Consider the following 24,602-nt stretch of genomic DNA (forward strand, 5'->3'; position numbering starts at 1 on the left):
CTTCTTCTTCCCGCACCCCCCACTCCAAATCAGTCTGAAGAAGGGTCTCGACCCGAAACGTCACCAATTCCTTCACTCCATAGATGCTGCCTGACTCAGCCGCTGAGTTACTCCAGCATTGTTGTCTACCTTCCATTAACTCTGTGTGTGGGTCACAGAAGCACATCTTTACAATCGCTCCACTCTTTTAAATCGCTACTCCGACCACAACATTGCTTACCCTCAGACTCAGACTGAACTACTATCTACCTCTTTGGACAGACTTTCCTTGATCAGGCTTTGCTGGCTTTACCTTGCACTAATCGTTATTCCCCAGTACGGTGGTAATACACTGTGAATGTCTCGATTGTAATCACGTGTTGTCTTTCCGCTAACTGGTTAGCACGCAACAAAAAGCTTTTCACTGTACCTCAGTACACGTGACAATAAACTAAACCAAGTGGGCCACTGCCTCACAGCGCCGGAGACCAGAGTTCCATCCTGACCACGGGTGCTTGCCTGTACGAAGTTTGTACGTTTTCCCCGTGACCTGCGTGGTATTTTCTCCGAGATCTTCAATAGACAATGGGTGTAGGAGTAGGCCATTCGGCCCTTCGAGCCAGCACCGCCATTCAATGTGATCATGGCTGATCATCCCCAATCAGTACCTCGTTCCGGCCTTCTCCCCATATCCCCTGACTCCGCTATCTTTAAGAGCCCTATCTAGCTCTCTCTTGAAAGTATCCAGAGAACCGGCCTCCACCGCCCTCTGAGGCAGAGAATTCCACAGACTCACCACTCTCTGTGTGAAAAAGTGTTTCCTCATCTCCGTTCTAAATGGCTTACTCCTTATTCTTAAACTGTGGCCCCTGGTTCTGGACTCCCCCAACATCGGGAACATGTTTCCTGCCTCTAGCGTGTCCAAGCCCTTAATAATCTTATATGTTTCAATCAGATCTCCTCTCATCCTTCTAAACTCCAGAGTATACAAGCCCAGCCGCTCCATTCTCCCAGCATATGACAGTCCCGCCATCCCGGGAATTAACCTTTTCCTCCCATAAACTGAAGGACGTGCAGATTTGTAGGTTAACTGGCTTGGTATGAAATGTAAAATTGTCCCCGGTGTGTGTAGGATAGTGCTGGTGTACGGGGATCACTGGTCAGTACGGGCTCGGTGGGCCGAAGGGCATGTTGCCGGGTTGTATCTCTAAACTAAACTAAACTAAATAGCCACAAAACGTTTCTTATTTTAATACATTTTTACAAGTTGTGTTTTGAAGAGGAGGAAATGCATTTCAATACTCCTGTTTTTATAGAGTGTTGCTCTTTCTTGCAACCGACTAATGTCCCTGTAATTGAATAACTAATGCAAAGCACATTTTAAAACACAGCAAGAGAGAATTAGATGAGAAAGTCAGTCGCCTCGCCCTGGAGTGGTTAAAGTAAAACCAGAGATAGTTTTCATTCAAACATCTTTGTTTTAATGAAAGGAATGGCGAGATTTAATAGGAACCTGAGGGGCAACTTTTTCCGCTCAGAGGGTGGTGGGTGTATGGAATGAGCTGTCGGAGGAGGTAGTTGACGCAGGTATCGCAGCAGCATTTGAAAGACACTTGTGTGGGAAGGAACTGCAGATGCTGGTTTACACTGAAGACAGACACAAAATGCTGGAGTAACTCTGCACAGAGTTCCACACCTCAAAAAAAAATTTCCATAATGGTTGTAAATATATATTTCTTCCCCAAATCATCCCGCAGGCCGGATTGGACCCCTTCGCGGGCCGGATGTGGAAATTTCCCGAAATTCTTTCATTTCCCTAAAATTACCTGAATTTCCCGAATTTCGGGTGAAATTTCCTTCAAAATGAAAACACAGATTCAGTGGGACGGGCAGCATCTCTGGAGAGGAGGAATGGGTGACGTTTCGGGTCGAGGCCCTTCTTCAGACTGAGAGTCAGGGGGAGAGAGAGAGAGTAACACAGAGATAAGGAAGTGTGAGGTGTGAAAACAAGACTTCAAAGGAGATGAGATCAAGGAAAATGTAGAACAGTTCATTGCTAGGAGGTGACAGCAAAGCGTACAGAGATAAGATGTTATCAGGAGGACAGTCAGACTGGTCAGGGAACTAGGAAGGGGAGGGATGGGGAGAGAGAGGGTTACTTGAAGTTAGAGAAGTCAATATTCATACTGCTGGGGGAATTGTAAATATTGACTCCTTTATAAGACACTTGGACAGGTACATGGATAGGGAAGGTTTAGAGGGATGTGGGCCAAACACAGGCAGGCGAGACTAGTGTAGATGGAGCATCGGGGTCAGCATGGATGAGTTGGGCCGAAGGGCCTGTTTCCGTGCAGTGTGAGTCTATCACTCTAGCTGGTTAACAGCTCTCACAAACTTAAATGAAATGTTATAGATAACCCAATCATCTTTAGTAGTTTAAATAACCAAACACAGTGTGTACATTCCGTTAACAATTAGGAATTATATATTTTTCCCCGCACCATATGTCCTCTGCTCCCTTACAATGACAATATTACTCCCCTCCTCTCTCCCCCACCCCCAACTTGCTTAGATTTCCTTAAAATAGGAAACATCAATTATCATTTCATAAATTCCTGGAGCAGAATTAGGCCATTCGGCCCATCAATTCTACTCCGCCATCAATCATGGCTGATCTATCTCTCCCTCTCAACCCCATTCTCCTGCCTTCTCCCCATAACCCCTGACACCCGTACTAATCAATGTTTGTTCCTGCGGCTAGTGAGGTCATGGAATCAGAGGTTACGGGGAGAAAACAGATGACAAGGTGATGTTTTCAAGAGAGAGTTAGATTTAGCTCTTGGGGCTAGCGGAATCAAGGGATATGTGGAGAAGGCAGGAACGGGGTACTGATTGTGGATGATCAGCCATGATCATATTGAATGGCGGTGCTAACTCGAAGGGCCAAATGGCCTACTCCTGCACCTATTTTCTACGTTTCTATGTCTATGTCTATGTTTCTAAGGCAGGAGAATGGGGTTAGGAGGGAGAGATGGATCAGCCATGATTTAACGGCGGAGTAGACTTGATGGGCCGAATGGTCTAATTCTGCTCTTAACACTTATGAATCGAGCACCAGAATCCTGGACCAATATTACTCAGTCCGATATTACTCAGTCCAATATTACTCAGTCCAATATTACTCAGTGCATTATTACTCAGCCCAGTCGAGAATTATTACTCAGTGCAGTGTTGAGGCCTCCGCTGAGAGGCATGTCACCAACCTGGGCAACAGGTAGCTCATTCTTCAAATATAAAAGGAAAGCCACAAATGGCAATATGTGAAATTCCCTTCAACATAGAACAATTCGGCGTCACGGTGGTGCAGCGGTAAAGTTGCTGCCTCACAGCGCCAGAGACCCGGGTTCCATCCCCACAACAGGCGCTGTCTGTACGGAGTTTGTACGTTCTCCCCGTGACCTGCGTGGGTTTTCTCCGAGATCATCAGTTTCCTCCCGCACTCCAAAGACGTGCAGCTTTGTAGGTTAATAGTAGCAATGTTACAAAATTTTGAGATTTTAAAAATCAAGTCTGTAATTTATCCCATCAGATAAAGCATAAAAATAAGTTTAATTTGACACCTAATTCACTTTCATATCTCAAGTATTTAAAAAGTTATGGCCATTTTCATACTCGGAAATGAGCATCTTGTTCCCTATTGATTTTCTATGGACATAACAAAAAAGTTGTGATCGTGAACAGTCAAAAGCCCATAACTTTCTTAAAAATTAAGAGAACTGAATGAAATTTTCAGTTATCATAGATTGAAGCATTCTGAAACAAATATAAAATAATCTTACTTGGATGACCTGAAATTAAAGCATATAATTAGTTAGTTACCTAATTGTAGCTAATTTCAGACTTCAATTACTAGATCTAAACATCTATCCATTTCTTAATAAATGATTAACATTTTTAAATAGCCTAAATGTCCAAATAATATTCACAAATAATTCACAATAAAACATGATTTTTAAATCTCATTTACATTAATTTATAGGCCAAATGGAAGGAATTCAGTGTTCAATTGCTGTAAATAAATGCCCATTTAAATCAGCTTTCTAGTGGGATCCTGTGAACGCGCTGGTTTAGAACGTTCACATTGCGGTAGATTTGTGCCCCAAATGCCCAGAAAAATACTGCGCGATATAATGGGCCCAAAATGAGCTACTCGCAATATTAAACTTTGTATAAAGGGATCTTTAGAAGCCCTTTTTAATGTAAAAATATACAGCCTACCTTCAGTTGTCTGCTTTATGAGACCCTGCGGTTGCTGGTGTTCGCGGGTTCAGAGATTGATTTTTAAACTACTATAACTATTATTCAAGGCCTTTAAACCTAATAATAGCTTTTGCGACGGGGTCTTCCAGCGATTTTTCGTTAATAATTAACTAGGCTGAACATCTTCGATTTGAACAGCTTAGAGAAAATCGCGTTTTAAACCCGCCCCCTCTAAACGGCGCCAAAATCGCGCACACCCGCAGCGACAGATTTTCAAAGACGCTTCAGGTAGGCTTTGCAACATACCTATTAATAGGCTTGGTGTAAGTGTAAATTGTCCCTAGTGTGTGTAGGGTAGTGTTAGTGGGGATTAACGGGCAGGACTGTCATATGCTGAGAGAATGGAGCGGCTGGGCTTGTACACTCTGGAGTTTAGAAGGATGAGAGAGGATCTTATTGAAACATACAAGATTATTAATGGTTTGGACACGCTAGAGGCAGGAAACATGTTCCCGATGTTGGGGGAGTCCAGAACCAGGGGCCACAGTTTAAGAATAAGGGGTAGGCCATTTAGAACGGAGATGAGGAAACACGTTTTCTCACAGAGAATTGTGAGTCCGTGGAATTCTCTGCCTCAGAGGGCGGTGGAGGCAGGTTCTCTGAATGCTTTCAAGAGGGAACTGAATAGGGCTCTTAAAGATAGCGGAGTCAGGGGATATGGGGAGAAGGCAGGAACGGGGTACTGATTGGGGATGATCAGCCATGACCACATTGAATGGCGGTGCTGGCTCGAAGGGCCGGATGGCCTACTCCTGCACCTATTGTCTATTGTCTATAGTGTGCGGAGGTCGGTGGGCCGAAGGGCTTGTTTCCGCGCTGTATCTCTAAACTGAACCAGTTGCCCCTCTACTCTAGATGTTAATCTGTGTTAACAGTGACCAGTGACTTGGCTGCAGGCTCAATGTTATTCTCATCACGTCAGTACAGTAATCTCACACACCCAGTACTTACATTCCACCTCAAACTGAAACGTGTTATTTTCGCCCAGGAGATTGGGAAACGGGAGAATGGTCACGTTATATTGCGTTTTAAACTTCAAACTGCGAAACGGATGCGATTTCAGAACCTGGAGAGAGAGAGAGAGAGAGAGAGAGAGTTTACTCAGAGAACGCAAAGAAACCGAAAGGACATGGATTTTTCTTGTTCATTCTCTCCGTACCGTGACGTTGCCATCCGCTTGCCCCAGCTGCGAGCAAAGCTGCAGTTCCAACAGTGTCGACTCTAGACCTGTTGGCATAACAAGATGGGCACAAAATGCTGGAGTAACTCAGCGGGACAGACAGGCAGCATCTCTGGAGAGAAGGAATGGGTGACGTTTCGGGTCGAGACCCTTCTTCAGACTGAGAGTCAGGGGAGTGGGCGGGACAGAGATAGAATGTAGTCGGATACAGTGAGAACTGGGAAGGGGGAGGGGATGGAGAGAGAGGGAATACAAGGGCTATTTGGAGTTAGAGAAGTCAATGTTCATACCGCTGGGGTGTAAGCTGCCCAAGGGAAATATGAGGTGCTGCTCCTCCAATTTGTGCTGGGCCTCACTCTGACAATGGAGGAGGCCCAGGACAGAAAGGTCAGTGTGGGAATGGGAGGGGGAGTTGAAGTGCTGGGCAACCGGGAGATCAGGGAGGTTTAGGCGGACTGAGCGGAGGTGTTCAGCAAAACGATCTCCGAGCCTGCGCTTGGTCCCGCCGATGTAGAGGTCCACACCTGGAACAGCGGATACAGTAGATGAGGTTGTCATGACAACACTGACCACCCACAGTTAAACAATATTCTCATTTTCTTCGCCCATCAAAGTGGACAATCCCACACGTTCAGTTTAAGTTAGTTTCGATACAGCGTGGACAACAGGCCCTTCGGCCCACACCGGCCAACAATACTAGTTCCATCCTACACACACGAGGGACAGTTTACAGAAGCCAATTCACCTACAAACCTGCACATCTTTGGGCTGTGAGAGGCCACAATTCTACTCTAGTCCTCTTCTCCGTGGATTGTCACCTTGTCATGGTGGAGAAGCTTGTGTGGTCCTGAGATCCTGAGAGCGATGCCGTCTGGAGCGATGCTCCTGGTAGGGCCACCCATGGCGGTAAGGTCAGGGGGAGGTCTCTGACAAAGAGCCAATCCAACCAAGACCTCAACGGTGGAACAGGCGGAGGACGATGGCTGACCTTAGTGGAGCGTCACAACGGCTGGGAAGGCGGATGAAGGCTGCGGCAGAAAAGGGTCTCCGGTCGTCTTGGACTCCATGCCACTGGATCCTGACCCAGATCTGTCAAGGACCGTGGGGTGGCTGTCTGTGCACCAGTCTCCCCACGTTAAACAAAGTCACGGGGCACAGGCGTCCTCTATAGAGGGCAGTCAGACTCGCTCCGAGTGACCGCCGATGATGATGACTGTAGTCCCAGACTGGTGGAAACATCCTCTCCGTATCCACTCTATCCAGGCCTTCCACACTATCGTTCTACAGTAAAGATGAGGACTGCAGCCAGCTACTGTAGCATGGGTTAAATTAACTGAATGCAAATTGAAATCCTGCCCCTGATCAAAGGATTCAAGAGTGAAGATTGTTTTATGATCCTCTGTTGTCACACGCACAGATGCTCGCAACAAATCTAACAATAGAAACATAGACAATAGGTGCAGGAGGAGGCCATTCAGCCCTTCGAGCCAGCACCGCCATTCATTGTGATCATGGCTGATCGTCCCCAATCAATAACCCGTGCCTGCCTTCTCCCCATATCCCTTGACTCCACCAGCCCCTAGAGCTCTATCTAACTCTCTCTTAAATCCATCCAGTGATTTGGCCTCCACTGGCCACTGTGGCAGGGAATTCCTCAAATTCACAACTCTCTGGGTGAAAAAGTATTTTCTCACCTCAGTCTTAAATGACCTCCCCAATAGCACGCGCTCATCTACAGCTTTATCCATTCTAGACTTCTGAAGACGATAGACAATAGGTGCAGGAGGAGGCCATTCGGCCTTTCGAGCCACCACCACCATCCAATGTGATCATGGCTGATCATCCCCAATCAGTGCCCCGTTCCTACCTTCTCCCCATATCCCCTGACTCCGCTATCTTTAAGAGCCCAATCCAGCTTTCTCCTGAAAATATCCAGAGAACCTGCCTCCACCGCCCTCTGAGGCAGATCGCTAGTTGGTGCGGTCTGGGTGGGCCGAAGGGCCTGTTTCCGTGCTGTATCTATAAACTAAACTAATATCTGAAGCTACAGGTAAATATCTGATTCACAATCGGGAAAGCATTTACTCCAGACAAAGGCGAGCATCTTACCAGAGTTTTATTGAAGTATTTGAGTTGATTTTTTTCTTCTAAGACCAACGCCTGACATGTTTTCTCGGCACCAATCGATTTAGCTTCATGAAGAATTATTTTGAAGCCTCGGATGTATTCAATTCCTGGGTAAAATAACAAGAGTACACAGGACAATGTATAAACATGTGTAGGAAGGAACAGTTTGTAAAGCCATTCAGTTCTCCTTTGTCCACTTGACGATTTCAAGAGAAACAATGATCTGGTGCAAGGAATTCTCCAACCTGTTCCTCCCATTCTTCAAGTCAGGGGTCAATGGGGCAAGGGTCAAGGAACAAGGGGGCAAGGGTCAAGGGGGCAGGCATCAAGGGAGCAAGGGTCAAGGGGGCACCACCGCCCAGTCAATCATCGGCTCTGACCTCCCCACCATCGAGGGCGTCTATCGCAGTCGCTGCCTCAAAAAGGCTGGCAGCATCATCAAAGACGCACACCATCCTGGCCACACACTCATCTCTCACCTGCCATCAGGTAGAAGGTACAGGAGCCTGAAATCTGCAACATCCAGGTTCAGGAATAGCTGCTTCCCCTCAGCCATCAGGCTATTAAACACAACTTCAAACAAACTCTGAACTATAACAGCCTATTGCACTTTATCTGTTTACAGATGTGTGTATTTTTTTAATATATTCTATGGTATATGGACACACTGATCTGTTCTGTATTAATGCCTACTATGTTCTGTTGTGCTGCAGCAAGCAAACATTTAATTGTCCTATCTGGGACACATGACAATAAACTCTCTTGATTTGATCTTGACTTGAAGGGGCAAGGGTCAAGGGGACAAGGGTCAAGGGGACAAGGGTCAATGGTCAAGGGGACAATGGTCAAGGGGACAAGGGTCAAGGGTCAAGGGGGCATGGGTCAAGTGGCGGGCTTCAAGGGGGCAGGGGTCAAGGGGGCAGGGGTCAAGGGGGCAGGGGTCAAGGGCATTTACTTGTCATACCGTATGTACCAACATCAGAACAATGAAATTAATTCTTGCAGTATACCACAGCAGGCCTGTGTGAATGTAAATCTTGAATCAGCACTGTAAAATGGTTATGTGAAGGGAAAATGGAGGTCAGGTGAACTGGGTTGAAACTTAAAATGTCTGCTCACCAAAGTTGCTGACTATGTGGCTGCAGGCCTCAGGAAGTTGTGATCCTGAGAAATACACATTATCCTGCTGATGCTGCATATTCGCAACTTTGATATTCCCCGCACTCGTCTGATTGAGGTGGCTGAGTTTCAGAAGGCTGAAGAATATGCAAACCGCTGGCTCCCGAATGTCTGAGAAATGTCCCTGTCTTAGCTCTAGTATTGTTCCACTAATTAACATCTCCCATTGTGTACGTACCTGTTATCATGACCATTGTGTACAGGTCTGTCGATTGTTTGGGTAATGTGGGAGGGGGCTAAACGGTGGCATTAATGTATATAAAGCATTGCAATTAAGGGCAGTCAGCTGGACTCTTTGCTAGGTTGTTAAACCTGTGTGGAGACTCCTGCTCAATAAACGTACGTTTAAAGCAACCCTGGTGCCTGGTCGATTATTGTCGAAACAACCGATGTGAGAGAAAAACGTGAATCAACATTCTGGTGTCAGGAGTGGGATTGTCAACCAGCGACTGGTCGAGCCGGCGAGTGAATCCACTGGGCGACGGGATCGATGTGAAGGGTGCGCAGCCAAGTGAGTAGATTTAGTTAAATCTCCTCTTGGTCCTTCCTCGTATCCCGGCGTAGCAGGGTAATTCGCTGACTTGCGTCAGTTGGTGGGACGACATCCGAACGTTCCGGTTGTGGGCACTGGGATAGGGCCGTCTCGAGGATTATCCTAGTCTGATCGAGCGGATAAAACACCCCGTAGAGGGGGACCGTAGACGGTATATAAGAGGAGTGCACTGTGTATAGGAAGTTAACTAGTATTGAGACGTTAACTGAGACCAAGGTACCCCCATATCTCACAGAAGTCCACTTCAAAGTGACTGAGTGAGATACGGTGGAACCAAAGACTCTAGGTTAACCCTGAAAGAGTTAACAAGTATTGAGTGTTAACCGAGACCAAGGTACCCCGTACCTCACAGAAAGTCCGCTTTAAAGTGGCCGAGTGAGATACGGTGGAACCAAGGACTCACGGTTAACCCTGAAATTTTGTTGTGATATTTGTGTAACCGTCTCGAGGATTATCCTAGTCTGATCGAGCGGATAAAACACCCCGTAGAGGGGGACCGTAGACGGTATATAAGAGGAGTGCACTGTGTATAGGAAGTTAACTGGTATTGAGACGTTAACCGAGACCAAGGTACCTCCGTATCTCACAGAAAGTCCGCCTTAGACTGGTTGTTAAGAGAGGAAATCCTCCACGCGAAGGTCAGGAATTGAAGTGACCAAGTGAGATACGGCGGAACCAAGGACTCGCGGTTAACCCTGAAAGAGTTAAAAAGTATTGAGTGTTAACCGAGACCAAGGTACCCCGTACCTCACAGAAAGTCCGCTTTAAAGTGGCCGAGTGAGATACGGCGGAACCAAGGACTCACGGTTAACCCTGAACTATTGGTGTGTAATAGCATAAGTGTATATTGAATCGTAGGATTAAAAAGTATTGAGTGTTAACCGAGACCAAGGTACCTCCGTATCTCACAGAAAGTCCGCCTTAGACTGGTTGTTAAGAGAGGAAATCCTCCACGCGAAGGTCAGGAATTGAAGTGACCGAGTGAGATACGGCGGAACCAAGGACTCGCGGTTAACCCTGAAATATTGTGTGTGATAGTATAAGTTTAAAAATGGGTAATGGTATGGACACCAGTGGTCACCCAGACCGGCCATTACATCAGCTATGTTTCTTGCATCCAGAAATGGAGGAGACCTTTAGGCGTATGTCGGGAGGACTCATTCATAAACTGGGGAAGGATGAATGGCCTGAAGGGGGTTCCAATGATATGGGTGTGTTGTCAAGGGCTCAAAGTGTAATATGGAAAACGGATAGAAAAAATATATATAAAAAGGCCATTCAGTTGTGGATCGATCATTGTAACAGAGAAAAGGCACGGTCTTTAACGGCCAGTTGGCAGAGTAATGCCTTGAAACTAGGAATACCCCTGACCGAGGGGGGTCAGGAGAAGTCAGTGACAGTACTAAAACAAGAATGCAGGCATGCAAAGGAAAGTAAGGATCGTCAGCAGAGAGAGAGACAAAATAAGGCCAAGATAGATAAAGACTTACGTAAGTCGGTGGCTGGCATAGATTTGGGAGGTGACGACGAGGAGGAGGTAGAGGATTATCCTTGGGGAGTCCGTGGAGCACCCCCGTTGAACCAGCCTGCCCCCGTTGCCAGTCCTGTGTCCGCTCCTCCAAATCCCGCTACCCGATCCAAGATTAAAACTCACCCTTCACAGATACCAGTTTCCAAATCTCCCGTACCCTCGCCGAACCCCAGAAGACGGTCCCATTCAGGGGAGACCACCGGGAAGACACTTGCCCCTAGTGCCCCTCCCGCAGACTGCCCCCTCCGTATTCTCCTGATGTCCCACAATCTATCGACTCCAAGGGAGGCAGAATTAAGCTGAACCCTCAGACCAAAACCAGAAAGAATATGGCACAGCGGCGAACTCAATCCCTCTCCTACAGTATACATGGACCAGATTGCCACAGGGCTTTGTAAACTCGCTATTTTCTCGTTGTCTGCAACAGCAATTACAAAACCTGCAGTTACCTGAGGGGTCTGCATTGATCCAGTACATCGATGAACTTTTAGTGGCCAGTGAAATGGAGGAGCAGAATAGGGAAGCTATAATTTTGTTGTTGAACTTTGTAAAGACATTGGGGTACGTTGTGTCCCCCTCCAAAGTACATGTCGGACAAAAGGAGGTGAAATTCCTCGGTCATAATCTCAGCAGATGACCGTCGGTTGGACGAGAGCCGCACAGACCCCATTTACAGGACACCACCCCCCGACAGCCAGGGGAATGCGACAGTGGTTGGGAATGATACCTGACTCTCCAGCAGGACATTACCATATATTCCTCCCACTCTGTGACCGCCCTACTGGGACAGCTCCAGACCCAGCATTTGACTTCAGCCAGACAAAATAAGTATGAGATCTACCTGTTGAATAATCCCAAACTACAGTTCTGACACTGCACTACTATCAACCTTGCTGCGTTTCTCTGCTCTCCTCCTGATCTCCTCGCTCCATGCGACCATAACTGCTTGGAGGCTATTCTTGCGGATACCAGTCCGCGCCCTGACCTTAGTGATCAACCTCTAGCCTCTCCAGATTTGATCCTCTGTACCGATGGAAGTTCGTCCATCAACGAGCAGGGACGCCGTCTGTCAGGCTTTGCGGTAGTTAAGCAAGATGGAACCTTGCTGGATTGTGGCAGTTTTGACCCACCGTTTTCAGCTCAGCAGGCCGAGTTGTTTGCCCTCACCCGAGCCTGTGTCCTTGCAGAGGGGCACTCCGTCAATATTTACACCGACTCCCGATACGCATTTGGAGTCGTTCACGATTTCGGACAGTTATGGAAAAACAGGGGATTCCTTACCTCAACGGGCCATAAGATTGCCAATCAGATCCTGGTCTCTGACCTGTTGAATGCTATCCTCCTGCCCTCTGCGATAGCTGTAATTAAATGTGCGGCTCACACGACAGGAGATTCCCTGGTCCAAATCGGTAACAGGTTGGCTGATGAAGCGGCTAAGTGTGCTTCACGCGATAGATTTAAAGTGGTGGGTAGTATGATGAGGCAGGTGAAAAGCCTTTATATGGGCTCGTCTGAATCTGAGAAACCTATGCCAACCATAAATGATGTATTGCTCTTACAGGGGGACGCCTCTGCTAATGTTATAATAGAATGGGAGCAGCTGGGCTGTCGGAAGGCTGACTCTGGACTGTGGCTCACGCCGGCCGGACAGACCTGTATGACAGACCAGTTAGCGACCTGGGTCATTGATTGCCTACATCTAGCCACTCACTGTGGGGCCACCCTGCTAGTAGACGCTCTCTTACAGGCATGGTGGCATCCTCGACTTAAGGTTTTGGCAGCACAAACTAGCGCACGGTGCCTCACCTGTGCGACACACAACCCAGGTAAAGGAGTTGTCTGCCAGACAGGTCGTACTCCATTACCTACTGCTCCGTTTGAAACCTTACAGATGGATTTTATTGATTTGCCTAAGTGTCAGTGTTATAAACATGTACTTGTTATTGTTGATGTGTTTTCTAGATGCATTGAAGCCTTTCCCACCACTGATTGTACTGCTTCTACGGTGGTGTCTATTTTATTACGGCAGTTTGTTCCTCGATTTGGGGTTCCAAATACCATCAGTTCAGATAACGGCCCTCACTTTATTGCCGCTATCAATAAAGAATTGTGCCGACAGCTGGGAGTAACTCAGCGGCTGCATTGTGCTTATCGCCCACAGGCTGCAGGAATGGTGGAACGCTTGAACCAGACCCTGAAGACCAAGCTTGCCAAGCTGGTGGACCAATCAGGCTCCACATGGGTTAAAATGTTGCCTGTTGCCTTGTTTCAGATCAGAGTCCTTCCCGCAGGGAAGACAAGGTTGTCTCCTGCAGAGATCATCTATGGCCGACCTCTGCGCACCCCCTGGACAGACATTATCCCGGCCACAATGACATTGCATCACATGACGGAGGAGATGGTATCTTACGTCCTTGCCCTTACAAGGGCCCTGCGTGAGATTCATGGGGAGGTCAAGGCCGCTTATGTGGGCGACATAGATTTTCCCGTTAATGGACGGATCACCCCGGGCTCTTATGTGTTGATTAAGAATTGGGTTCGTAAGGACACCCTTTCTCCTTGATGGTTGGGCCCCTTCCAGGTTCTCCTCACCACCCCCACCGCGGTAAAGGTAGAAGGACGATCGGCATGGGTGCATTTGCACCATTGCAAAGTGGTTGGTGACACCAAGCAAAGGGGGGAGGTCAAGGTCAGGGAGGGGGATCCAGTCCACGGGAAGCAGGGCACGAATTAATTTCTGGCCATGAAATTGCACGTTCTTTTCTTTTTCCCTCCCTTGTCTTCACAGATACGAAATAAATCGCTGAGATGAGGGTCTTTGTGGCATTCATATTAGTGGTGACCACTGCAGGGTTAATCGGTTTTGGCTGGAAATGGACAAAGCCTGAACATGGACGGAACGAACGAGGAAAGAGAGGGGAACGAGAAGACTCCAATTTATTCATCCAGGCACACAACGAGCTATTCGGGAAGGGGCAGGTGGTTTGTTATCCACAAATGACATCAGTTACCTCCCTGTTTACCCCATCCCCTGCATGGGGCAGAACCGAACGATTGGTGAAGTGCCAGGGAAAAGAAATGGTCCCTGTCAAGCCCGTCAGCATCGACTATGATATGCTTCTTGCTCCACCGGCCAACTGCTTACCGCTACCTAAGAACAATAATCACTCCTACGACAATTGCTATAATGGATCTAGGATGGCGTCAAGAGCACCAGCTAGGCCATGTAACTTCACCACCAATAATGACAACAGGCAATATGAAAATTGTTTTAGTAACCAAGGACACGGGTGTATAGTCATAAATGTTAAAAATAACCTCACTTGCGCTCTGCAAGGGCCCGTTCACGGCTCCACGTGTAACCTTACCTATAATGGAGTTCAATGTAATGTGTCTAAGGACTGTATCCCTGTAAATGCTGGATTTCAGTTGTTGTGTGGATGGGCTAACGGGACCCATCTGACAGTAGGATCCCATCACCTGCCAATCCCCAGTTATAGCAATGGGATCGGTGAAGCGTGGAGGGACTGGTCTGGAGGGGGAGAAGTCATTAATACTCGAAGGGGCTGTAATGGATCATTATATACGGTGGAAGGATATTACTTTTTCTTTAATGGGAAAGGAACCAATGTCCTAAAACCCCCTTTCCCCAAGAACGTGGCAGTTGGAGCATTGGTGCCAACCACGGTACCTTGTCCCGAGCAATGGACTAGACCCATGGCTCGGGTTCGTCGAAGGACAGTGTCAGCCGAGTTTTGCGCGCAATGGAGAAATCCAGGAGTCAGGGGAGCTACCCACGGACATGCCATCGGATGGGGATTATTAAGCATGCTAACCATGGGAGGAGTAGGTGGAGGTGAAGCAGCCAAGAACCGAAATTACCTTGTTTGCGGCCTGGCAATTCTGGGCAATGCAACATCTGGAGCCTTGGAGGCAGTAAAAACCCAGATGGCCGAAATGAGGATGTTTTCCCTACAAAATAGATATGCGCTCGATTACTTATTGGCTAGAGAAGGGGGGACTTGTACCGTCATAAAAGGGAAATGTATGATGGGGGTTCAAGACAGGACTAGCAACATCACACATCACCAGAAAGAGATTACCACCTTTTTGGATGGAATAAATGAACACCAGGGATGGGGGAAGTGGGAATTTGGGGGATTATACAACTGGGTTATCAGCATGGCCATCTATGCTGCTATAGTAGTTACTTGCTTATTTGTGGGGATTGCCATTGTGAAATGTATCATAGCCCGATTAATGGTGGCCTTATTGGGCTTGGGGACCACCCCCGAGGAAACTAAAAATTCTGTACGAATAATGATCTTACAGCGTGAGCAGGAGAAACTGTTACCATTCCCCAACGACAGCGACAACGATGAAGTGAGTGAGGAAGGAGAATTGGGGGACAAGGGTCGGACGGTCCAAGAAGCCTTGGCCAGGGAACTAGAAGGTTACGAGATTCGGCGAATGGGACTTTTAAATGGACTATGAGTGTTGCCATAAAAATGGCAAAAGGGGGGAATGTGAATGTAAATCTTGAATCAGCACTGTAAAATGGTTATGTGAAGGGAAAATGGAGGTCAGGTGAACTGGGTTGAAACTTAAAATGTCTGCTCACCAAAGTTGCTGACTATGTGGCTGCAGGCCTCAGGAAGTTGTGATCCTGAGAAATACACATTATCCTGCTGATGCTGCATATTCGCAACTTTGAGCTTCCCCGCACTCGTCTGATTGAGGTGGCTGAGTTTCAGAAGGCTGAAGAATATGCAAACCGCTGGCTCCCGAATGTCTGAGAAATGTCCCTGTCTTAGCTCTAGTATTGTTCCACTAATTAACATCTCCCATTGTGTACGTACCTGTTATCATGACCATTGTGTACAGGTCTGTCGATTGTTTGGGTAATGTGGGAGGGGGCTAAACGGTGGCATTAATGTATATAAAGCATTGCAATTAAGGGCAGTCAGCTGGACTCTTTGCTAGGTTGTTAAACCTGTGTGGAGACTCCTGCTCAATAAACGTACGTTTAAAGTGACCCCGGTGCCTGGTCGATTATTGTCGAAACAACTGATGTGAGAGAAAAACGTGAATCAACACCTGCAAACACAGTGCTCAGTGATAATAGAAAAATAAACCACTAAGTCAATTAATTAATAACCCTAATACTAGTTCAAAATCGCCCTTGGTCCTTGGTGGCTTCCATCATTAGGAAGCTCCTCAAGACCTTTCAACAAACCTTTATGTAAATCAAAGATAAATGGAGGTCTGGCTTTGCCAAATTTCTTATTTTATTTTTGGGCAGTCCGTATTAAAAACATGAATTTTTGGCTGGAAGAAATGGACCAACAACCAGATTGGCTAATGATGGAAAAGGAAGACTGTCTACCTTTTGAAATTGGACCGATCATATTTGCCCCCACAAAACAGCACAAAAAAACCTATAAAGAAAACCCCATAATACATAGTGGAATACGAATTTGGAAACAAATAAAAAAAGATTTAAAATTGAATAATATACCACTCTGCCTTCCCATTGTAAATAATCCTTTGTTCAAATCATCCTTTATGGACAAAGGTTTCACACAATGGAAAAATCATGGAATCAAAAATATAGGACATCTTTATGGGAAAGGTACTTTTCTTTCATTTCAAGAGCTACAACTGAATTATGGACTGCACTCAAATAATTTTTTCAGATATCTACAAATTAGAGATTATGTTAAATCTAATACACAAGTCTACAGGAATAGGGAATCAGAAATTCTTGATGAGTGTCTGAACAAGCATCCTAATACTGAAAAACTAATAGCTTATATTTATAACACCCTACTAAATAACGAGGTACCACCGACCGAACCACATAGATACAAATGGGAAATTGAAATAGGTCATCCTATCACGAAAGATATGTGGGACGAAAGTTTACAACAAATACATCAATGTTCATTAAATGCCAGACATACTTTAATACAATTCAAGGTCTTACATAGACTACACTTCTCTAAAATAAAACTAAATAGAATCTTCCCACAAATCTCTCCTATTTGTGATAAATGTCTACATTTAGAGGCTAATTTAACACATACGTTTGCAAACTGTATAAAACTTAAACATTTCTGGACAGATATTTTTGAAATAACTTCAAAAGTTATTAATACAAAACTGGACCCAGACACAAAATTAATAATACTTGGAATATCAGAACAAAGCCTAACACTCACAACAAACCAAAGAAACTTCCTCAATTACAGTATAATAACCGGAAAAAAATTAATATTAAAATTTTGGAAAGGCCCTACAACCCCCACAATCAAAATGTGGATTACGGAAATGTCGGAGACCCTATACTTAGAAAGAATTAGACTTGTCTTAATAGACAAACAAGATCTTTTCCATAAAATTTGGGCTCCATTCATTAACTATCTGAAGGGATAGATTGGCACAGCACGAGGACCCAGCTGAAACTTGAACTCAGGAACAGATGAAAAACTATACTCTATACTTTATAACCTACGAACCTATCTCCATTGATGTATTACAGGTAACCCATTCCACCTCCCTTGTTTTTCTGTTGTGTTTTCTTTTGCTTTCTTTTTTATTTGTAACTTTCTACCCTCTCTTTTTCTCGCTTTCTATAAAAAATAAAAATACTAGAAGCAGAAGTAATTGATAATGGAAAATTTTAATAATGTATGACTGATGTATATGAATAGTTTTTTTTCTACTATAATATGTAACTACATTGTATAATATGTCTACTTCTAATAAATAAATAAATAAAATAAATTAAAAAAACAAACCTTTCCTCGCCTGTCCTAATGCCTCCTGCAGTATCAAAGTTTGCTGCCACCCGACAACTGATGGTGGATGATCAGCCATGATCACTGTGAATGGCGGTGCTGGCTCGAAGGACCGAATGGCCTACTCCTGCACCTATTGTCTATTGTCTGTTATCTGTAACGTGGCTAGGATTATTACATGAACCACTGTGTGTGAGAGCAGGTTTTGTTTCACAGTGAGGGGAACTAAAGACAGTCAACAAACCAGGGACCAGAGCGGGGATTATACCCTCAGCAGCTGCTTCCCACCCAACCAATCCATGAGCCAACAAAAGTTGTTTTAATTGGAATGAAGATCGCCAAATGCGTCAGTAACTCGACCGATTTCTGCAAACTCTACATTTGCTGACTTGTTGACATTGAGTAAGCTGAAGGAAAGGTCGAGGGTTGACCTTTCCGCGCCTCACGGGAGGCCGTGGAGAAGGCGAGGCCTCGCGAGTCGACAGAGCCCGCGGCCGACCCCTGGGTCTGTGGGGCCCGTGGCTGGAGCCCGTAGAAACATAGAAAATAGGTGCAGGAGGAGGCCATTCGGCCCTTCGAACAAGCCCAGCCGCTCCGAGCATATGACAGTCCCGCCATCCCGGGAATTAACCTTGTAAACCTACGCTGCACTCCCTCAATAGCAAGAATGTCCTTCCTCAAATTAGGGGACCAAAACTGCACACAATACTCCAGGTGTGGTCTCTCTAGGGCCCTGTACAACTGCAGAATGACCTCTTTGCTCCTATATTCGATTCCTCTTGCTATAAAGGCCAACGTGCCATTCGCTTTCTTCACTGCCTGCTGTTCAAATCGCTCATTTCACACTATGGCTAATGAAAACAGGAAGAGCTCTGTGGAACGGCTGCTTCTACCCAGATCCTGACTTACCCAAGGGGCCTGGGGTCCATTGAAATCGCACGTCCACCCTGTCTCCCTGTAGAAACTGGCTGAAGCAGAACCCACCCACACGGTCAATAGCATGCTGGCCTTTCACCTCGCCAAGCGATGAACAGTCTGGAGAAAACACAACAGAATTAGTTATCCTCAACGTCATAGTTATCGAAGGTTAAGGGGGGACTTGATAGAGGTCTTTAAAATGATGAGAGGGATAGACAGAGTTGACGTGGATAAGCTTTTCCCACTGAGAGTAGGGAAGATTCAAACAAGGGGACATGACTTGAGAATTAAGGGACAGAAGTTTAGGGGTAACATGAGGGGGAACTTCTTTACTCAGAGAGTGGTAGCTGTGTGGAATGAGCTTCCAGTGGAAGTGGTGGAGGCAGGTTCGATTTTATCATTTAAAAATAAATTGGATAGGTATATGGACGGGAAAGGAATGGAGGGTTATGGTCTGAGTGCAGGTAGATGGGACTAGGTGAGAGTAAGTGTTCGGCATGGACTAGAAGGGCCGAGATGGCCTGTCTCCGTGCTGTAATTGTCATATGTTATATGTGTCATCTAACTATTTGGGGTCAAGGAGAGAGCATTCACAGCCCTGTTTCCACCAATCTTTCCACCACCACGCACAAGAATGAATGAATAAGTTTATTGGCCAAGTGTTCACATACAAGGAATTTGCCTTGGTGCTCCGCCCGCAAGTGACAACATGACATGCAGTAACAGTTAGGAATGACACATAAAACATTATTAATAAAACATTATCGATTAAACATGTGAATGAAATAAAATACCAGAGCAAAAGGAGGCTACAGATTTTTGGTTGTTGAGTAGAGCTACTACTCGTGGAAAAAATAGCAGTTTTTATGTCTGGCTGTGGCAGCTTTGACAGTCCGGAGTCGCCTTCGGAGGGCGGCACGGTGGCGCAGCGGTAGAGTTGCAGCCTCACGGCGCCAGAGACCCGGGTTCGTTCCTGATTGCGAGTGCTGTCTGTACGGAGTTTGCATGTTCTCCCCGTGACCTGCGTGGGTTTTTCTCCGAGATCTTCGGTTTCCTCCCACACTCCAAAGACGTGCAGGTTCGTAGGTTAATTGGCTTGGTATAAAATGTAAAATTGTCCCTAGTGTGTGTAGGGTAGTGTTAGTGTGCGGGGATCGCTGGTCGGCGCGGACTCAGTGGGCCGAAGGGCCTGTTTCCGTGCTGTATCTCTAAGTTAAACTAAAGAGAAGGTGAACAAAAATGCTGGAGAAACTCAGCGGGTGCAGCAGCATCTATGGAGCGAAGGAAATAGGCAACGTTTCGGGCCGAAACCCGAAAGGGTTTCGGCCCAGAAACGTTGCCTATTTCCCAAGGGATTCGGCCAAGAGAAGGTGAGCTTGCCAACTAATCCATCTACAAAATCTGCATACAACAATAGCACTTGCTGTCATTTCGTGGATAGCTAGTAAACACTCACGGGAAGAGAACACTTCAGTAATTAGGATCAAAGTTTCAATGAATGTTCTTTGCTACCGAAATAAGGGAAACGTGGTTTGAATCCAGGCAACCTGCTTGCCTTGTGTAGATGCGAAACAGCAGGTATCTTGAGAAACAGATGCCGTAACTCTGCCTCAGAGTGGACGAACACAGCTCCCCTCAAACACATGCTGGCTAGTTGCACCCACAAGAAAATCACAACCTCGACTTCCAACAAACAGATTCTGATTCAAACTTTATTGTCAATGTGCATAGACAACGGAATGCAGTTAGCATCTCACCCAGAAGAGCGAACATAGAATAATGGAACAGTAAAATATATATATGTATATACAGTAGCAGTGGTGCAATTTTCGGGGGGGGGGGGGGGGGGGGGGGGGGGGGGGGGTGGGGGGTGGGGGGGGGGCAGATCAGTCACTGGGGTAAGGAGTGTCCAGGCGGGTGTCCAGATGGAATAAAAAGAAAGCAAGTCCCATCAAACGCAATTTCTGTGAGGAATCACCAAGGTGCAGAGTTGAGTAGTGTAACAGCCGCAGGGAAGAAGCTGTTCCTGGACCTGCTGGTCCGGCAACGGAGAGACCTGTAGCGCCTCCCGGATGGGAGGAGGGTAAAGAGTCTGTGGTTGGGGTGAGAGCAGTCCTTGGCGATGCTGAGCGCCCTCCGCAGACATCGCTTGCTTTGGGCAGACTCAATGGAGGGGAGCGAGGAACCGGTGATGCGTTGGGCAGTTTTCACCACCCTCTGCAGTGCCTTCCGGTCGGAGACAGAGCAGTTGGCCATAACATACTGTGATGCAGTAACCAGTTTCAACTGTGCATTGTGGTTATAATTCTGCCCTGTAGAATGTGTCTGTAGATTACAGGGCTGGAATAGAAGTCAATGCTGGGTCTGCTACCTGCTTAGGAACTAAGTGAACTTACTGCAAACTAAGATGCATCAAATGGGGGGGAGATTAAGGGTTGCCCTGCAGAGTGTGGTTTTAGTTAAACTGGGAGTGGGTTCTTCCCGATTCCTGCAGAGTGCAATCGGAAACAGAGGGAACCCTCAGGCAAATCCTGTCTGTAGATCCTGTGTTAGTTTAGTCAGAATTTATGGTCTGCTTTTATTTGAAGTGGACTGGCTATAAAAAGAACAAACTTTTAAATGACAGGATAACCAAGTTCTCATGCCTCCCGATCCAACGGGGGGGGGGGGGGGGGGGGGGGGGGGGTAAGCCATTTAGAACGGAGACGAGGAAACACTTTTTTCTCACAGAGAGTTGTGAGTCTGTGGAATTCTCTGCCTCAGAGGGCGGTGGAGGCAGGTTCTCTGGATGCTTTCAAGAGAGAGCTAGATAGGGCTCTTAAAAATGGCGGAGTCAGGGGATATGGGGAGAAGGCAGGAACGGGGTACTGATTGGGGATGATCAGCCACGATCACATTGAATGGCGGTGCTGGCTCGAAGGGCCGAATGGCCTACTCCTGTACCTAATGTCTATTGTCTAATCTCCTCTGCCTGCACCTGATCCATTTCCATAAGTTTGCACATGCAATCCAGGTGGAATAAAATGAAAGCAAGTCCCATCAAACACAATTTCTGTGAGGAAGTTCAGGACAGTGTGCTTCATGACCTGATTTCAATGACGATATGGTGAGGGTTTTACCGTTAAGGGCCTGTCCCACTTTAAGTGATTTTTTCGGCGACTGCCGGCACCCGTCATAGTCGCAGCAGGTCACCGAAAATGTTCAACATGTTGAAAATCCAGCGGCGACCAGAAAAAGACACGACTCTTTGGGCGACGACTCACAACCGTACAGGCGTCACCCCGCGACATGTCGCCTGTATGGTCCGCTGAGTTACTCCAGCACTCTGTGAAACATCACCTATCCATGTTCTCCACAGATGCTGCCTGACCCGCTGAGTTACTCCAGCACTCTGTGAAACGTCACCTATCCATGTTCTCCACAGACGCTGCCTGACCCGCTGAGTTATGGTGCAGCAGCATCTGTGGAGCTAAGGAAATAGGCAACGTTTTGGGCTGAAACACTTCTGGAAATAGGCAACGTTTCGGGCTGAAACCCGGAAGGGTTTCGGCCCGAAACGTTGCCTATTTCCTTAGCTCCATAGATGCTGCTGCACCCGCTGAGTTACTCCAGCACTCTGTGAAACATCACCTATCCATGTTCTCCACAGATGCTGCCTGACCCGCTGAGTTACTCCAACGTTACTCTGTGTCTATCTTTAATGGCATCGGATCAGATTGTATAGGGTGCAGAACAATGCGTTTTGCTGTACCTCGGTACACGCGACACCTTCTGACCACTGGTGCAACAACGTGTGCGGGGACTTTGGACAACGACGGTGCCTTGTGCCGCTGGCACGGTCAAGATGACAGTGAGATGACCATCCTCCCGCAGTTGGAGGCGTCCGGAGAGAGCAACAAGAGTGGGAGCAGCGAGGACAGTGTTTTTGTTTAGTTTTGTTTAGAGATACAGCGCAGAAACAGGCCCTTCAGCCCACCGGGTCCGTGCCGACCAGCGATCCCCGCACACTAACACCATCCTACACCCACTAGGGACAGTTTTTACATTTACACCAAGCCAATTAACCTGCAAATCTGTAGTCTTTGGAGTGTGGGAGGAAACCGAAGATCTCGGAGAAAACCCACGCAGGTCACAGGGAGAACGTGCAAACTCCGTACAGACAGCACCCAGAGTCAGGATCGAACCCGCGTCTCTGGCGCTGTGAGGCAGCAACTCTACCGCTGCACCACCGTGGCTGGTTGGCAGGTAAGAGGGTTTATGCTATTTATTAACATCCTTACCTTCATATCGGAAGCCTGAAACTGTTCTTCCATTGTCCTGCAACATAAGAAATAAATTTACTCTGAGAGTCAATAAAAACTGTATATCTTTAAAAGTTTGATATGAAGCTTGTTCTGCGAGCATTTAGATTTTAGCGTCTGGTCAGATTCAACGTAAGAAGGAACTGCAGATGCTAGTTTACAAAAAAGACACAAAATCTCACACTAAACGTTATTCCCTTATTATATATCCGTACACTGTGAATGGCCCGACTGCAAGCATGCATTGTCTTTCCGCTAACTGGATAGCGCGCAACAAAAGCTTTCCACTGTACCTCAGTACACGTGACAAAAACTAATTTAAAATGCCGGAGTAACTCAGCAGGTCAGTAACTCTGCAGAAAGGTCTCGACTCGAAATTACACCTATCCATGTTCTTCATAGATGCTGTTGACCCACTGAGTTAGTCCAGCACTTGGTGTTTCTTGCTATTGAGGGAGTGCAGCGTAGGTTTACAAGGTTAATTCCCGGGATGGCGGGACTGTCATATGCTGAGAGAATGGAGCAGCTGGGCTTGTACACTCTGGAGTTTAGAAGGATGAGAGGTGTTCTCATTGAAACATATAAGATTATTAAGGGCTTGGACACGCTAGAGGCAGGAAACATCTTCCCGATGTTGGGGGAGTCCAGAACCAGGGGCCACAGTTTAAGAATAAGGAGTAAGCCATTTAGAACGGAGACGAGGAAACATTTTTTCTCACAGAGAGTTGTGAGTCCGTGGAATTCTCTGCCTCAGAGGGCGGTGGAGGCCGGTTCTCTGGATACTTTCAAGAGAGAGCAAGATAGGGCTCTTAAAAATAGCGGAGTCAGGGGATATGGGGAGAAGGCAGGAACGGGGTATTGATTGGGGATGATCAGCCATGATCACATTGAATGGCGGTGCTGGCTCAAAGGGCCGAATGGCCTCCTCCTGCACCTATTGTCTATTGGTGGCTTAGATTCAATATACCCAGTAATATCTATCCAAATACTGCTACACAGAATAGAAAGAGGCTCTTTGGCCCATCAAGTCCTTGCTGACCTTAAAGCTCCCACTGACATTAATCCTACCCCACACTATTTCATGCTCCCCATCTTCCCCTCAATACCCACCCCCCATATTAGATATTACCACTGATCTTCACACCAAGGGCAACTTACAGTGGCTAATTAACCTTGATATCTTTGGACAACAACTATTGCCGGTCTTCCAACCTACCCCATTGCACTTTTTCCCTGGAACTGTTGGGCTATAATGCTAAGAAATTATATTGTGCACTCTGGTACCTTTCGCTTTGCTCTTCCTAGAGTCATAGAGCGAAATAGCGTGGAAACGGGCCCTTCGGCCCAACTTGCCCACACCGACCAAGATGTCCCATCTACACTAGTCCCACCTGCCTGCGTTTGCCTTGATTGTATTCATGAATGGCATTAGCTGATTTAATTTGGACGCACGCAAACAGAAAATTTTCATTCTATCTCGATACACGTGACAACGATAAACCCACTTGGTGATGTGTCAACCAGCGACTGTCATAGTCATAGCAGGTAGCCGAAAAACCGTCGACAACGTACGTCATCCTGGCGGCCAACCTACGACAGCATCTACGTCAGGAGAAGTCAAGCTACGCTCATTGGCGTCAAACCCACTGTCGCCGAAAAATGTTCAACGTGTTGAAAATTTAGCGGCGACCAGAAAGACGCTACGACTTTTTGC

General features: G+C 46.7%; 1 protein-coding gene across 1 annotated transcript in view; it reads right to left on the minus strand.

Annotated features, from left to right (window-relative positions):
- The window catches only part of il17rd (interleukin 17 receptor D), a 54,716-nt gene that overhangs the window by 16,550 nt on the left and 13,564 nt on the right, over window positions 1-24,602 (minus strand). Inside the window, exons 2-5 of the mRNA XM_033036583.1 lie at window positions 22,868-22,904; window positions 18,579-18,704; window positions 7,589-7,713; window positions 5,251-5,365 (exon numbers count right to left, since the gene is read on the minus strand). Of these exons, the coding sequence (XP_032892474.1) occupies window positions 5,251-5,365; window positions 7,589-7,713; window positions 18,579-18,704; window positions 22,868-22,904 (403 nt within the window). The remainder of the gene's footprint in view (window positions 1-5,250; window positions 5,366-7,588; window positions 7,714-18,578; window positions 18,705-22,867; window positions 22,905-24,602) is intronic.

This window comes from Amblyraja radiata, chromosome 18, assembly GCF_010909765.2.
Source record: "Amblyraja radiata isolate CabotCenter1 chromosome 18, sAmbRad1.1.pri, whole genome shotgun sequence".
NCBI lineage: Eukaryota > Metazoa > Chordata > Chondrichthyes > Rajiformes > Rajidae > Amblyraja > Amblyraja radiata.